Genomic DNA, 17,433 nt, shown 5'->3' with positions numbered 1-17,433 from the left:
ATATAAAATAATTTTTCTTTGTTTTTTTTTAACAGAACACCCTGTATATTATTTTTTTATTAGTTGGGGAGTTAAAAAATTAATATTTTTTTCTATTTAAAGTATTTCAAAAATTTTAATGGTTGCAGATACACGTAGTATTATTTCATATTATTATTTCAGGTTTTTAAAACTGTTAAAAATTTTGAAATACTCTAAATACAAAAAATGTTGATTTTTTAATTCTCCATATATTGAAAAAATAATATACAGGGTGTTCCATGTAAAAAAAAACGATGCAAAATTATTTTATATTTTAGAAAGTTTGTCGTAGAATATTGAACATCCTGTATGGTTTACGATTACAGCACAACCGGTGGATTCAGCCTAACCCGTTCTAACCCGACGCCGGTACAAGGAGGACAGAAGCAAACACGAGGCGTACAGTTGCCGGGCTAAATTCAAAATAAATTTCTCTCTTTTAGATAAATAGTTAAATAAATACTAAATAAGTTGTAAATAGTTATTTAAGTAGTTTTATCGTTATTGTTTTGTTACTTAGTATAAAATAAATTGTGTTTAAATAAATTAGACTTTCTATCCACACGGAACCGACGAAAAACGTAACAATATCATTAAATTAATATAAAAAAAGAATATGTACTTATTTAGTCTATCTAGTGTTTTATTGATTCGTATTTCAAGATTTATCAATACTATGTGGTCAGTATCGTTATTTCCCGTACAATAACTGTCCGTAACATATACATTCATCCATTTAAATTGAATTTAAAAATGCCGGCTGTTTATGACTATGACTATTTTCCAGTACCACACCAACCATTAATAGTTAATGGTGTGCAATTATTGCAACCAACAAAAACAACCAAAAGTCCGAAACACCTAAAATCCAAATTTATAAAAAATACACTCCACAACTAACTACTACATTCTATTGAACTTATAAATTCTTTTCCCACGATAAAAATGATTAATATATTATCTAAATATTAAGTTAGAATTTGAATGGAACAAAATACACAAATAACAGAAATATGTGCGTATTATTTGTTATGTGTTTTCTGGTGTTGTTCTTCTATTCAAAATTCCATTAATTGTGACTGAACAATGTAATTAATAAACTCTTACAATGAATTGTGAAATTTTGCTGTTTATAATAAAATACTTAAGCAAATAATCGGAGTAATAATGAATATTACTTTTTATAAAGATAAAACGTTAAGTATTTTTTCGTGATGATCCCTTTTGAATATTTTTATTGATATCGATAAATAGTCAAGGTTTTGGTAACCTTGCCACTTCACTCGTTGAATATAAATATATCATATAAGCTGCATTTTTAATTTAAAACAATTTGTACTTAAAAATAAAGCTTTTCGTAAATACCATTGTGTTTAGTTTTACTGAATTTTCCAACTACGATGTTTTACAATCTACTGCTGTAAAGGGTAATATCACAAGTAATTTTGGCAATTTTACTGCAATATCGGTAATATATTCAATATCGGTGGTGAATAAAAACGCACAACGGCAACGTCGCTTCATTTCCTTGTGACGCGTGCAACACCCCTCCACCGTCGGCGACCAGCACCGAAAGACGAAGACGAAGAAGCCGCGGCCATTACATATTCGCCTCTACTGTCAGACAGGGCGCATCATTTCACATTACTTATTTACGTAATTAGTTTTATATTGTTAAATATATTATTAATAAAACCACACACAAAAATCAGCGTTTTAGTACGCAACATATGGTCCTTCGAGCCCGATTGAATGGGATTTCAAGAGCAATTGACGAATATTTGGCTGAAAGAAGACAAGATCAGGTGGGTTTTTTCCTATTTTCCATAATATTCCTTATCATTTTCATGTCAATTCCTGTCAGGGTATTGTAGAGAATTGTTAGTACTATCGTTCTTTAATTTCATTGTCATATTTCATATTTATATTAAGAATATAACTGTCATGGCCGAACTAAAGGCATTGTTAGCCGAAAGAAGGCAACTTAAATCTAGTTTAACACGGTTTAAACACTTTTTAGAGAAACAAAATTCGTCAGAACAAATTGCGCTGTCAGAATTAGACGTTAGATTGTCTCAAATTCAAGATCATTTAAAGAAATTTGAAGATATACAATTAAAAATTGAAATTTTATCAACAGAAAACGAGTCGAGCGATGTTTTAGAGGATATTAATGAACGGGATTCTTTTGAGAGTAACTTTTATTCAGCGATAAGTTTAGCTACTGATATTTCAAATCAATGTAGAATAACTGAACAAAATCATGAACATTCGATCACTGATAATGATATACGTACGGTTGATAATAAAGTATTTGATAATTTACAGCAAGTAAGACTTCCTCAGTTAAACTTACCTACTTTCAATGGAGATTATAGTGAATGGTTATTTTTTCGAGATAGTTTTAAATCTCTAATACACGAAAATGTAAGTTTAGATATAATTCAGAAATTTCACTACTTAAGACTTTCACTTAAGGGCGAAGCTGCACAAGTTGTGCAATCGTTAGGCGTTTCGGCAAATAATTATGACACAGCTTGGTCTCTATTAAATGAGCGTTATGAAAACATACCCTTACTTGTCGGAAATCATGTACGTGCTATTTTTAATTTACCTAATCTAAATGAGGAATCTCACGTGGGGCTTAGACAATTATTAGATGGTGTCACACAACATACTAGGGCGCTCGAAGTTTTAGGCCAACCTGTGAACTCTTGGGATACTTTGTTGATTCATATTTTAATTTCAAAATTAGATGGTGTTTCTAGAAGAGCTTGGGAAGCTCAAAATAGTTCTAATGTTTTGCCTACTTTTCGCGTGTTCAAAGAATTCTTACAAGAAAAATGTCGTGTACTAGAAGCAATAAGTCAAAGTTCTTCTAAGTCGATACGCGGAGGAAAAAGAAACATATAACAGTGTAACTGCTTTAAAATGTTCCTTGTGTCAAAACGAACATCTTATTTATAACTGTAAAGATTTTATTAAACTTGATGGTAATGGTAGATTATCCGAAGCAATCCGATTGAAACTTTGTCTTAATTGTCTTCGTAAGGGTCATCTGTCAAAAGATTGCAAGTGTCAACCTTGTCCTAAATGTCATAGACGACATCATAGTTTATTGCATTTTGCAAATTTTCAGCAAAATAGATCATCTGTCACAAATCCTCCTCAGGGTAATGAAAGTCATGCTTTTCATAGTTATAAAGATTCAAATAGTATTTTACTTTCGACTGCTATAGTCCAAGTCACAGATAATCAAGGTAAAGTCCATGAATGCAGAGCTTTGTTAGATAGCGGTTCAGAATCCAACTTCATAACAGAAAAATTGTGCAACACATTAAATTTGCCTAGAACTCTTACAGATATCACTATAAACGGGATAGGCCAGTCTGCTTCTCAAATTATTCATAGAGTTTCCGTAAATATGCAATCACGTTTAAATAATTTTAAAGTAGAACTTCCATGTCTTGTTATTAAAAACATTACTAATAAAATTCCACAAACTTATTTCGATATCGAAGAACTTCAAATTCCTAAAAAATGTGCACTTGCTGATCCTGCATTCAACATGCCATGTCAGATTGATATTTTGTTAGGTGCTCAAATTTTCTGGGATCTTGTTTGTGTAGGACAAATTAAATTAGGCAAAAATTACCCAACACTTCAAAAAACTCATTTGGGCTGGTTAGTAGCGGGCACTATACCTAGTTCTATGTCAAATATTTCATCATGTAACTTTTCTCATTTATCTAATGATTTAAATGATTCTCTTAAGAAATTCTGGGAAATTGAACATTGTCCAGGTACTCAAATTATTTTATCTAACGAAGAAAGAGCTTGTGAAAAACATTTTGCCCAAAATACAAAGAGAAACTCAGACGGACGTTTTATAGTTAGTTTGCCATTAACGAATTCTTCTGATAGAATTGGAGATAATAGAGCAAATGCTGTCAAGCGCTTCTATAATATTGAAAAAAGATTTCAACGTGACCAAAACTTATTTATTGAGTATAAGGCTTTCATAGACGAATACATAAACTTGAATCATATGACTAAAATTGTTGACATGCCTGAACCTGGTGAATATTTTTTGCCTCACCATTGTGTTTTCAAGGAGTCCAGTACGACTACTCGACTAAGAATTGTATTCGATGGTAGTTGTAAGACAAATACCGGGTTATCTTTAAATGATATTATGATGGTAGGTCCAACGATCCAAGAAGACATTTTTGCTATTCTTTTGCGTTTCAGAATCTTTGATATAGTAATAAAAGCTGATATAGCAAAAATGTATCGGCAGGTACTTGTTTCAGAATCTGACAGAAAACTTCAAAAGATATTTTGGCGTAATAAACCATCAGACCAATTAGATACTTATCAGTTGAACACCGTAACATATGGTACATCAGCAGCAGCATTCCTAGCCATTCGATGCTTAAACCAATTAGCTTACGAACATAAGGAATCTCATCCTGAAGCTAGTGAAGCTATACTAAAATGTTTTTATGTTGATGACCTGCTTTACGGTGGAACAAACATTTCTGATATTATAAGAGTAAAAAACGACATAAATGCGATTCTGCAGAAAGCTGGATTTGAGCTTAGAAAATGGGTATCAAATGACGAGCGTGTATTTCAACAAATTAATAAACCAAAGGATTGTACTCTAGGTGAGCATGAAAACTCAAAAACTCTTGGTTTGAAATGGATTCCTGCAGAAGATCAACTAAGCTTTGAAATCGGTAACTTTGATGAAGAAAAACCTGTTACGAAACGTACAATATTGTCCATGACTGCTCAATTGTTTGACCCTCTAGGACTATTAAGCCCAGTAATTATTATACCGAAGGTTATGTTACAAAGACTATGGCAAGCGAACCTGCACTGGGATGAATCTGTTCCTCTAGAGTTTCATACAAGATGGTTAAGCTTCAGAAATGAGCTAATGGAACTTGCCAATCTCAAGATACCTAGGCATGTAGTATGTACGCGATTGAAAATAGTACAACTACATGGATTTTCAGATTCATCGGAACAAGCATACGGTGCATGCGTATATTTAAGAACAGTCGATGTTGATGATAAAGTTCTCGTTAATCTATTATGCTCTAAGAGTAGGGTAGCGCCTGTGAAAATTATTTCTATACCCAGATTAGAATTATGCGCAGCTGTTCTACTCGCAGAACTAACACAAAGGGTATTTCAGGCTCTTAATATGGATATTCAGAGTGTACACTATTGGTGCGATTCTAAAATTGTTTTGTCTTGGATTTCAGCTTCAGCGCACAAATGGAAGACATTTGTCGCAAACAGGGTAGCAAGAATTCAAGAGCTGTCAAACCCAAATGAATGGCATTATGTACATACGTCTGATAATCCTGCAGATCTTATTTCGAGGGGTTTAAATCCAAAACTCTTGATTAATACTCATTTATGGTGGAATGGTCCATCATGGTTAAGGTTAAATACATGTGATTGGCCTGCATATAGCCATAAAATTGACAATATACCGGAAGAAAGGGTTAAATTAAAAACTTTTACCGTTACTAAAGTAAATTTTAATTGCGATTTAATTAATAAATTTTCATCCCTTACGAAACTGAAAAGGGTATCAGCCTATTGTTTGCGTTTTATACATAATTGTAAGTTTAATCGAGATAGAAAAAACGAACGTATTACCGGTCCTTTATCTGTGAAGGAATTAAATTTTGCATTAAAACGTATTGTACTTTTGGTACAACTACAAGAATTTTCACAGGAAATAGATGACCTTAAACGCTCTGGAAGGGTTAATGTCAAGAGTAAGCTGTTTTCTTTAAATCCTTTCTTAGATGATGGAATAATAAGAGTCGGTGGACGTATTAAGCATTCAAATTTTAATCTTGAGAAAAAACATCCAGCTGTTTTACCATCTAAACATAATTTTACCATTTTGCTTATGAATTATGAACATTTTAGATTATTACACGCACCACCTAACTTATTATTAGCATCCATAAGAGAAAAATTTTGGCCATTAAGTGGACGTAGCCTCGCAAAAGGAATAGTGCACGATTGTATGAAATGTTTTAGGTTTAATCCAACGCAATCAAAATATTTAATGGGCGATTTACCTTCTACTCGATTAATGCCCACGAGACCATTTTTAATAGCTGGTTGTGATTATGCCGGACCCTTCTTATTGCGCGATCGCAGCACTAGAAATTTTAAATTGACTAAATGTTATATTTGTCTTTTCATTTGCTTTTCAACTAAAGCTGTCCATTTGGAACTGGTGAGCAGTTTGTCTACCGAAATTTTCTTATCAGCCTTACGTAGATTTTTTGCAAGACGCGGGAAATCTCAAATAATATATTCTGATCACGGTACCAATTTCCAAGGTGCAAAATCAGAACTTTATAAATTTCTAATGAATAAGACGGTAGAAAACGATATTAAAACCAAGCTATCAAATGAATCTGTTATGTGGTCTTTCATACCACCACGTGCTCCACATTTCGGTGGATTGTGGGAGTCTAATATAAAATCGCTTAAATCGCATCTTAAAAGAATTATCGGGGAACAATCCTTGACATACGAGCAATTTTCTACAGTGCTTTGTCAGGTTGAAGCATGTCTAAATTCCCGACCCCTTTCACCACTTTCATCCGATCCCAACGATTTGCTTCCTATCACCCCGGCCCATTTTCTGATCGGAGAAACACTTATGAGTCAACCAGAACCGGATTTGACAAATGTCAAAGAAAACTTACTGTCAAAGCTGCAGCAATGTCAACAGATGGTTCAGCACTTTTGGAATCGATGGTCCAAGGAATACATATCGGAGCTGCAGATCAGATCAAAGTGGAAGCAATCTTTTCCCAACGTCATAAAGCCTGGTATCCTTGTAATTGTCAAGGAAGATAATACTCCTCCTCTAAAGTGGCAACTTGGAAGAGTGGTAGGAGTGCACCCTGGAGCCGATAACGTTATTAGAGCCGTATCTATTAAAACGTCAAGGGGAACCATACAAAGACCAGTCATGAAAATTTGTGTCCTACCACAACACTGTCAAGCAGAGAAGGTTGAAGCCTGAGAGGTTTCAAGGCGGGCGGCTATGGTGAATAAAAACGCACAACGGCAACGTCGCTTCATTTCCTTGTGACGCGTGCAACACCCCTCCACCGTCGGCGACCAGCACCGAAAGACGAAGACGAAGAAGCCGCGGCCATTACATATTCGCCTCTACTGTCAGACAGGGCGCATCATTTCACATTACTTATTTACGTAATTAGTTTTATATTGTTAAATATATTATTAATAAAACCACACACAAAAATCAGCGTTTTAGTACGCAACAATCGGTAACAGCAATATTTCTATTGCTTTTTCCCATTCTACTCTTTTCCTTATTTTTTGGGTGAAAACAAGATGGGGCTTTGTTTGTTGTCTAAAAAGCCTTTTGGTGACACTAAATACTCATTAAAAGGCTTAGCTGTTGATGATAGCCCAGATATTTCTGATGTTCTTTCACCAAACACAGTAAATCTTCTACTTCGAAACGAATTTTGGCTCCAACTACAAGCAACTTTTGGCTTGTTTAAGGTAATCTCCAAGTGGATAATGTTTTTTGAAGATTGTTCAACAATCTCAAAAGTTTTTACCTGTTTTTTTTTTGTAATAAAGTCTATATTATGTAATAAAGTATCATATTCATCCGTTGCTAGGTGGGAAAACAAGAAAATATATACAATTCTGGAAAAATAGGCAATAAATGCTTAAGACCTGCTCATCTCTCTGCCAATTATATTCTCCATTTAATAAATTACTATAGTATTTTAATACTATCTGCCAAAATATTATAACCAAATCTAGGCGGCGAAAATTTAACTGAAGCTGAAAATTTAATTGCAACGGAGTTCATCTATGAAACCGCAAGGCATCATCCAAATAAATTTTCACAAGTAGATCTCATTATGGAAGCAATGACTGGCACAATACAAGAGAGGTAATATTTTTAATAAGATAAAGAGTTCGTCCTTTCCAGCGAAAAATCTATGTCTGGACCTGTCTGGTAGGCAGGAATTTGCTCCAGCTCTAAAATAAATATGTTGGCTATAGACAATTTAAATTTACCATCGTAAATACCCCCAACCGATTATATTTGTCCATCGGCCAAGAAGAAACATACTTACCGTGGAAAGGGCCGGAAAACTTACTTATATTACCCATAATTAATCACAGGAAGTGAAATATCTGGGAATAACCCTGGATAGTAAACTTCTCTGGAACAGGCATATTAAGAACATTACTAGCAAAGCCACAAAGGCCCTCATGATATGCAGAAGACTGGCGGGAAATAAGTGGGGCTGTGCCCCTAACATTTTGCTCTGGATGTATACCATGACAGTAAGACCCATGATATGGAGCAGTTGCTTGGTATACAAAACTAGAGCAACGTGCAGCAAGGCAAAACTTATGCAAAGGACAGAGACTGGCATGTATCTGCATCACAGGTGCCATGAGAACATGTCCAACAGCAGCAATGGAGGTCATTCTAGACCTAACACCACTGCACATTGTCGTAGGTTGTTAAGCCAATGAGACAATGATAAGAATGGTCATTGACGGAAACAGTACTGGGAGAATTTTCAGGTCAGGGGCCTGGAACACCCTCAAAAAGAAAATTCCACTTCTCCAACTCCCAGTAGATGAGATACCAAGAATTTACAACTTTGAGAAACACCTCACTGTAGTATTGAGTAATAAAAAGGATTGGAAGGAAGAAACGCCTTACTCATATATATACTGATGTTTCCAAAACCAAAGCAGGGACAGGAATAGGAGTATTTGGGCCGAAAACTAAATACTCTGAACCAAGGGAGTACCTACTCCACGGGGCACCTACCCCAGTATCCTTCAGGCAGAAATGTACGCTATCGAAAGATGCGTAAAATTTATCTTAGATAGGAACTATCGAAAACAGGAAATTGCCGTCCTATCCGATAGTCAAGCAACACTTAACGCGATCAACTCAGTAACCATCAATTCGAAGTTGGTCAAAGAATGCCTAGAGAAGCTCAACAAATTAGGCAAAGAAAATAAAGTCCTCCTACTCAGGGTGCCTGCTCATCAAGGGATAGAAGGCAATGAAAAAGCAAATGATCTAGCTAGGAAAGGAGCAAACACTCCACTAACTGGATCAGAAACGTTCTGTTTTCCAAACGGGATCCAACTGAAAGCGGAACTGAAGAATCTGGTAGACTCCATCCGTAACTTGGAATGGGCTTCCCCTAGGAGATGCAAGACCTTGTCGTTGGTGGGGAAGCTCCTTCTCAGGTGCTGGAGGGAATCCCCCTAGCACCTGGCTTGGTCTAAGAAGCATCTCACTCATCGTCTTGTCCCTAGCTGTAGTGTCGTGGCCAGGGAATTGCACCAAGACATATAACGATGCCGGACGGGGCTACCCCTGTCCGTCATACCAGGCACCCTCTACTGACTGTGGTCTGCGCCCCTAAAATTTTGCGCTGGATGTATACCATGATAGTAAGACCCATTATTACATATGGAGCAGTTGCTTGGTATACAAAACTAGAGCAACGTACAGCAAGGCAAAACCTGTGCAAAGTACAGAGACTGGCATGTATCTGTATCACAGGTGCCATGAGAACATCTCCAACAGCAGCAATGGAGGTCATTTTAGACCTAACACCACTGCACATTGTCGTCGGTAGTTATGCCAATGCGACAATGATTAGAATGGTCATTGACGAAAACAGTACTGGGAGAATTTTTAGGTCAGGGGCCTGGAACACCCTCAAAAAGAAAATTCCACTTCTCCAACTCCCAGTAGATGACATACCAAGAATTTACAACTTTGAGAAACACCTCACTGTAGTATTGAGTAATAAAAAGGATTGGAAGGAAGAAACGCTTACTCAGCATATAAAAGACCATACCATAACGTGGTATACTGATGCTCCCAAAACCAAAGCAGGGACAGGGATAGGAGTATGTTGAGTTATAACTCGTTATAACTCAAGAAAGGGGAACACACAATAGATCTTTCGCGTTGACTAACTCCCCTCCTAAACATTCTACATTCTACAACTTGGAATGGGTGTCCTCCAACGGTCTAAGATACTCGAAAAAGTTCCTCAGAACTTACGACCGAGAAAAATCAAAGGTTTTCCTTGATTTAAGTAAAAATAATCTTCGGATTGTCACGGAGTTTCTAACAGGACACTGTCTCCTCAACAAACACCTCAGTAGGCTGAAGCTGAAAAACAACGGCGAATGAAGATTATGTGGGGAAAATGGGGAAACACCAGAACACCTTATCACTTAGTGCGCCGAGACGGCGACCATTCGTGCCATGAACTTTGGTACGGCTGATGTCGAGGATGCACAGCTGGCCTCTGTAGAGCCGTCTCAGATATTGGCTTTTGTTAAAGCCCTGAGACTATATGATGAGTTATAACTCGTTATAACTCAAGAAAGGGGAACACACAATAGATCTGTAAGGTCGCGGTGATTAACTCCCCTCCTAAACATTCTACATATTCTAAATTCATACCCATAATTAATTATAATTTATTAAATGGAGAACATTCAAGAATGGTAGAGGCTGCTGAGAAAGAAATGGAAAAAGAAGATATCGATTTCGAATTAATAGATTTGACTCAATTAACGAAAGAGAAAGAAGAACCGTATGACAAGATTGAGGATGATTTACCCATTATCCACTATATACGTATTATAACATAGGCCACTCTGACTCCGACTAGTTTAAAAAACATTCTTTTCTTTTTTTGTAATGCTTTTAGAGTTTTGAAATAAAAAAATAATATTTAAAAAGCTGTTTTTTATAAATTACCAATGTTACCGTAATATTAGACACGTAAACCGGTAATATTACCGATTTATAAATTACCGGTAATTTTACATCACTAGGTACATCACGCTTTGTTATCAGGTACCTAAGAACTAAAACGAACAATAACTGTTTTTGGATCATACAATAATACTGTATGAACCAAAAAATGGCGTCTAGTTGGCTTCGAAATGAACATCGATGACCAAATCCTTATTACATGATCTTAGCTGTTCTATTTATTTGATAGATGTACTCTATAGTTCAAATTTATGATTATGAGGCAAAACATTACTAACTTGACATCTAGGCCAGTAAGCGAGGGTTTTAGGGTCCGAATTCTGAACACCTGCACGGATGGACGTGAAATTGTACCAGTCAATAGAGATATATGTAAGAAAAAAAAGTTACATAGTAGCGATGTGTGCTTTCACCCCACTCCTTCTCGGGGGTGAAAAATCAGTCACTCATTTTAATTACAAAAATCCATAAAGGGATGAATTCTCAGCAAAAAATGTTCTATAACATTTTTTCAGAAAATTAATATTTTCCTATAGTTATTTAAGATTGAAAATGTTGATTTTTTATCTAAAAACAGCATATTTTTTTGCCAATTTTTATAAATAACTCGGGAACCTTGCGTTTTATCGCAAAAATCAAATAAAGCAAAAATGAAGCTTTTGGAATAACGAATCGATTCGTTTTTTGTTGTTTACCATCGGTGTAGTAATAGCCGAATTATCACTCTGTAAACTTGATTCTTTATTTTTCGAAAACTAAATTGCAACCTTTTACCGTAAAATAATGGCGAAAGAACACATTTTTCGAAGAAAATAAATATGCCCGTTTTTAAAGTGCTTGAAAAGACCTTTTAAATGCTTTCTTAAAAAAGTTCGTAGCTTAAAAACTCGCCGAATTATGATAAAAATAATATGGTCACCTCATTATTTTGGAAAAAAATTAACAACAAAATTTATGACTAAAATCACAAAAATAAAAACTAAAAGTAATACATGTACATTTGGCTATATTTAGGTACTAGCAATTGACTCTGCAAATTCGAGCGGTTTCATATTGAAAATAATGAAAAAAAAAATATTTTTTGTTTTTTAAAAAATTTTAATTTTTTTACATATCTCAAAAACTAAGCAAGATACGTAAAAAATGCAACAGAGGAAAATTGAAGGTCTTTTTTGCAATATTTTGCCACCTTTTAATTTTTCTGTAGATTCTTTATTTCGTAGATACCTATTACGTTTTTTTTTAGTTTGACTTGCATGTAAAGACCACCTTCTTTGAGCCCTTAAAACCCAAAAATCTCGTGAAAATGAAGAGTTCAAGACTGTTCAACTATAGAGGTTAATTTGTAGCGCGTGTAATTTCCTACAAATTGATAGTTTTTATTTTTATGATTTTAGTCATAGACTTTGTTGTTAATTTTTTTCCAAAAAAATGAGGTGACCATTTTATTTTTATCATAACTCCGCGAGTTTTTGAGCTACGAACTTGAAAAGACCTTTAAAAAAGAAATTTAAAAGGTCTTTTCAAGCACTTTAAAACGGTCATATTCATTTTCTTCGAAAAATGTATTCTTTCGCCATTATAATTACTACACCTATGGTAACCAACAAAAATGAATAGATTCGTTATTCCAAAAGCTTCATTTTTCCTTTATAGGAGTTTTGCGATAAAACACAAGATTTTCGAGTTATTTATAAAAATTGCAGAAACATATGCGGTTTTTAAATGAAAACCCAAGATTTTCAATCCTCAATAACTCGGAAAATATTAATTTTCTGAAAAAATCTTACAGAACATTTTTTGCTTAGAATTAATCTCTTTATTGATTTTTGTAACTAAAATGGGTGATCTATTTTTCACCCCCGAGAAAGGGTGGCACTCACCCCCAGGGTGAAAGCACACATCACTAATATGTAACTTGTATATCTCTATTCACTGTTAAAATTTCACGTCAATCGGTGCGGGTGTCAAGAATTCGGAGATAATACCCTATTTTTATCCTCGCTTACTGGCCTAATACTAATAACAAAGTAAAGATAAAAGACTTCACAATTCTCATCCACTAGTATACTGAAAACGAAGAAATGTACCAGATAGAAATGGACACTTTCAAACATTGTCTTTTTTTCGGACAAATAGTTATAAGTATGAAAAGCAAACCTAGTTAACTTGTTTATTTAATTCAAAAGTTCTAAATTTCTGAGAAAGTATTTTATTTCTTCACACTTTCACTTCTTTTCTTCGCTTCTGCATATAGTAAGTAGGATTGCTTTTTTGGCGAAGCACTGAAGCACTTTATACTGCAAAAGTATATATGACAAAATGGTGAATGCGCTCTGTACCTTTCATACATATTTCTTTTAACGATAAAAATATATGTACTTTAAGATATAAAAACCAATGTTATACCATCATAAAACTGTAATTAGCACTCTGTATCTTTGGACCGGAATTGCCCAGCGAAAAAATGGTGAAGGTCACAAGTGCAAGGATACAATCGTTATAAAAAAGTATGTTAAAATATTAAGTGTCTGAAGCGGCGTGTGTGCTGATTTAAGAACTATCTAATAATCCTCAGGAATTTAATGAAAGACAGTGAGTGAAACTTAAGTAAGTAGAATTAAAAAATTATTAGTGATTAAAAGACTTTTGTAAATCTCAGTGACAGTGAAAGTAATGACTGAATGATTCAACAAATTTCTATGCTATGATTTATAAGTATACTCGTGTACCGTTTATTGGTTTATTGGTTGAATATCATAATATATGGGTTGAGGTTAGGTGTTCTTTACTTTTTTAATTCAAGATTTTGGAATTTTTTTTAACTTTGTACAGTGTGTTTTGCAGGGTTTCTCATTTATAAGTAGAGATACATAGATGCGGTTTTCAGGTCACTGTGCTACTTTTTTTGTGAAACTAAAGTTAGTTGTCGCATTTGCAAAAACATTATTTGCAGTAAAATTGTTGCATTTTTCAACTCCTTTCGTATCTCGGTTATCTTTATAACATCGAAAATGTAAAAACTGTGTCCCATAGTTTTTCACGTAGAATTCAATTTATTTTTTAAATGGGATACCCTCTTAGATTTTTTTATATCCCTTGTTATGAGCATTCTCAAAATATAATATACTCTATGCTTATTTTCAAAAACAAAGTAAAAAATGCTTCATTCAACTTTTTAACATAGGCGGTCGGTTTAAATTAAGTAATCAAAACAATCAAATAATTTATTCGGCGTCAAATTTTGGTTATTGGCTATTCCATCCTAGTTTCTGAGTGAAATTATTGTGCATCTAAAATATCAACATTATTATATTATTATAGAAGTGCATTAAAAATATCAGCAATTCTGATAGATAGACTGTTATCTAGAAGCTGTATAAGTTTAATTTCAATGCAGTTTAGTAAGATGGAAAGCAAAATTATCTCTCTCTGTTTAAATAAATTGAATAAAATAATACTCCTTTAAACTAGGTCGACTTGCGTTAAAAAAGTCGTATAATGCAGTCGTTTGCCTTATTTTTAGAAAGCTCTTAACAAAGCCAATAAAATAAAATACAGGGTGTATTTAAAAAACATAATTTTGAGTAATATTCCTAAAATAACAGCTCTCAGCGAAAAACTAGTTGGATTCGACATGAAAAACTGTAAGGAACACAGTTTTCACCTCTCTCAAGTTATAAGATATTTGCCCTGTATTTCAGGAACTAAGATGGCTAGGACAAATCTGTGTGTCGCTTCTTTAGTTTCATAAAAATGTAGTACAGTGATGTGAAAACCGCATCTTTGGGTCTTCTTATTAATTAAGTGAGAAACCCTGTAAAGCACACAAAAATCGGGACATCGCCCCTACAGGTAGGCCTGTTCCAAACACCGGAACACCGTTTTAACACCGGTGTTGGGCTGACACCGGTGACCAAATATTGGGTATCCGGTATTCCGGTGTTGACACCGACATCTGTTTTCATTTCGATACCGGTGTTCATCTACAACACCGGTGTTGGTCTCGACACCGGTGTTCATCTCAATACCAGTTTTAACTACGACACCGGTGTTTGGTAAACGGGTTAAAGAAGAAATATAATGTTAATTAATAAGTTCAAAATAAACCTGATAATAATAATGTCGTATCGGTGCTTATTTTTATCGTTTATTAAAGCCCACCGACTTTAACTTATAACTTTCAAATTTAAATATAATTTTTTGCCAGACTAATCACTAAAATAAAGTGGAAGCGTCAGATAAACAACTACAAAGTAAAAAATTGTTTAATCACAAACAAATAGAAAACAAAACAAAACATAAAGAAACAAAAATTCGTATCTGTAAAATTAGTTTATTTTTTTACATTAAAAAAGTTTAACATATTACATTAAAAAACTAAAGAAAAACAAACAAACGGCACCATCGACATCGACATCGACACCGGTGTTGATCTCGACACCGGTGTTCATCGCAATACAGGTGTTGAGGTAAACATCGGTGTTGAGATACACACCGGTGTCGAGATAAACACCGTTGTTGAGATAAAAACACCGGTGTCGGTGTTGACACCGATACATCGACTGAAACACCGGTGGTCATCAACACCTAACACCGGTGTTCAAATCTCAACACCGAACAGGTCTGCCTACAGGGTGAAAGATAGAGCAAAGTCCATTATTACAAAAACCGTTAAATAGAAACATTTTAGGGTGTATTAAGATTAACAAGATTATGTTTGATTACACAGGGTGCAGCCATATATGGGGCGCAGCACCCTATTTTTATTTTATTTTTAAATTCTATGAAAAATTCTATAACTTTAGAGAAAGAAATGTTAGATTTCAGTTTGCTAAAAATTTGTCATTGGTGTTAATATTTCTGAGTATTCAAGTTCGGTAGGAGTGTTTTATAGAGATGAAGAAAAAGCAATATTCAAATATAATGATGATGAAAATAAATTTATGAATTCCGACTATGTAATATTAACAAATATATTTTTTAAATGATTCACTCTATACATTATTATGTTTTTGATAGATCTTTCAAAACCCTCTTTCACCAACTTTTCTGAAGCACCCTATATACTCAAGAAGAGCTTTTAAAATGTGTATTTTAAACATTTCTAAAACTTTTACAAAGTAACTTTACTTTGATAACATCTTTAATATATGAAAGATGTTATTTCTATGTTTCTACTGAATAATAATCATGCAAATATTTATCAATATTATTAAGTAGGTACATATTTGTTAAAAGAAAAATTAAACAATGGATTCATAAACAGGAATCTAATTTAAACAGAAAATTTATTAAATATCTATATTTTTAAACAGAAATTACGTAGTTTTCTAATAATGGCAATACACATTTAATCAAAATACTTGAAAATCAAAATATCTATTTCATATGATAGCCACTGGCCATGTAATCTTTGATATAGCTGTCAAGTGATACTGGATAAAATAGTACTGAATACTATGTAACAGTGACTACAACCGTTGTTTTGTTATAGTATAATTTATAGTAAGTATAAAATATTAGTTTAAAATTGAAGCATATAAATATAACTTTTAAATTAAAATGGTTTTTTCTATACAGTTATATATTTTAAGATCTGCATACATTTTGGCATTGACTAGTTTTAAGGAACTGATCGCGTTCTTATTTCTACATAGTGTCTAAGTTAATAAAAAAAATACAATAAAATTATGAATCCTGTTTTTTAAAACCCATGGTCAGTTACAACAGGTCGGTCAACACCCCCCATACATACGAAATTCAAAAATAGATATACCACTATTTTGCACAATTTTGCACACTGTAAATGATATTTTGCACACTTACCTGAGAGAAACCAGAGCCGTTTTTTAAACGGGGGGCAAACTTGACCGTCCCCCCATCTGTTACAAAATTGATTTATTTCTATGTACATCGATTCGGCTAATTTTGCACACCTATTTTTAAATTTTGCACACCCTCCTGACGAAAGTTATAAAGGGTTGAAAATTTGAAATTTCCTCCCCATCTGTGACTAATTTGAATTTTGTTTATATCAAACGAATCAGATAATTTTGCACAATTTTGCACACATGTTTTTGAATTTTGCACACCATCCAGATTAAAGTTATGAGGGTTTGAAAATTTGAAATTTCCCTCCATCAGCTACGAAATTGAATTTTGTTTATGTCAAACGAATCGGATAATTTTGCACAGCTGTTTTCGAATTTTGCACACTCTCCTGACAAAAGTTATAAGGGTTTGAATATTTTAGATTTGTCCCATTGTGTGTAAAATGTCCCATTTAAAAAAAAACATAAGTATTAGTCATATTTCGAAAATGATAGATCTCGTGGATCTAGATAGGTGCCCGGTGGCGTAGAGGTACAGGCTCTCGTCTACCAATCTCAAGGTAGTGGGTTCGATTCCCACACCCGGCATTGCATCAGCCGACTATTTTTATTAAAATAAAAATAGTTTGGGTACCTAGGTCGACTCAGCCTTAAATGAGTACTTGGGATTCACAATCCTGAGGTAATAATAGGCGGTTGAAGCGT

At 34.0% G+C, this 17,433-nt stretch overlaps 2 protein-coding genes across 4 annotated transcripts in view; both read left to right on the top strand.

Annotated features, from left to right (window-relative positions):
• Positions 1 to 1,965: 1,965 nt before the first annotated feature.
• Positions 1,966 to 7,096, top strand: LOC115890921. Its single transcript, XM_030911286.1, has 3 exons — positions 1,966 to 2,871; positions 3,161 to 5,542; positions 5,669 to 7,096. Exons 1-3 carry the CDS (start codon positions 1,966 to 1,968, stop codon positions 7,094 to 7,096), a joined length of 4,716 nt encoding a protein of 1,571 aa, XP_030767146.1.
• A 6,252-nt stretch (positions 7,097 to 13,348) lies between these two features.
• LOC115890908 overlaps positions 13,349 to 17,433 on the top strand; it is a 34,538-nt gene continuing 30,453 nt past the window's right edge. The window contains exon 1 of one of the 3 annotated variants that reach the window (XM_030911266.1): positions 13,349 to 13,504. The gene's annotated coding sequence lies outside the window, so the exon portion shown is untranslated. Of the gene's footprint in view, positions 13,505 to 16,307; positions 16,391 to 17,433 lie in introns of those variants that run through there. The other 2 variants (XM_030911271.1, XM_030911270.1) reach the window with 2 other exon arrangements.

Source organism: Sitophilus oryzae, unplaced genomic scaffold (assembly GCF_002938485.1).
Source record: "Sitophilus oryzae breed Bouriz unplaced genomic scaffold, Soryzae_2.0 scaffold_937_pilon_pilon, whole genome shotgun sequence".
NCBI lineage: Eukaryota > Metazoa > Arthropoda > Insecta > Coleoptera > Curculionidae > Sitophilus > Sitophilus oryzae.
This window is presented reverse-complemented; position numbering and strand designations above follow the sequence as displayed.

What these genes read in the sequence shown, in the direction of transcription:
- LOC115890921 (XM_030911286.1), top strand. Translation starts at nt 1,966, where the DNA reads ATGGCCGAACTAAAGGCATTGTTAGCCGAAAGAAGGCAACTTAAATCT. An exon ending in TCTTACAAGAAAAATGTCGT is followed by an intron (nt 2,872 to 3,160) that starts GTACTAGAAGCA and finishes GCAAATTTTCAG; the next exon opens with CAAAATAGATCATCTGTCAC. An exon ending in ACAATATACCGGAAGAAAGG is followed by an intron (nt 5,543 to 5,668) that starts GTTAAATTAAAA and finishes CATAATTGTAAG; the next exon opens with TTTAATCGAGATAGAAAAAA.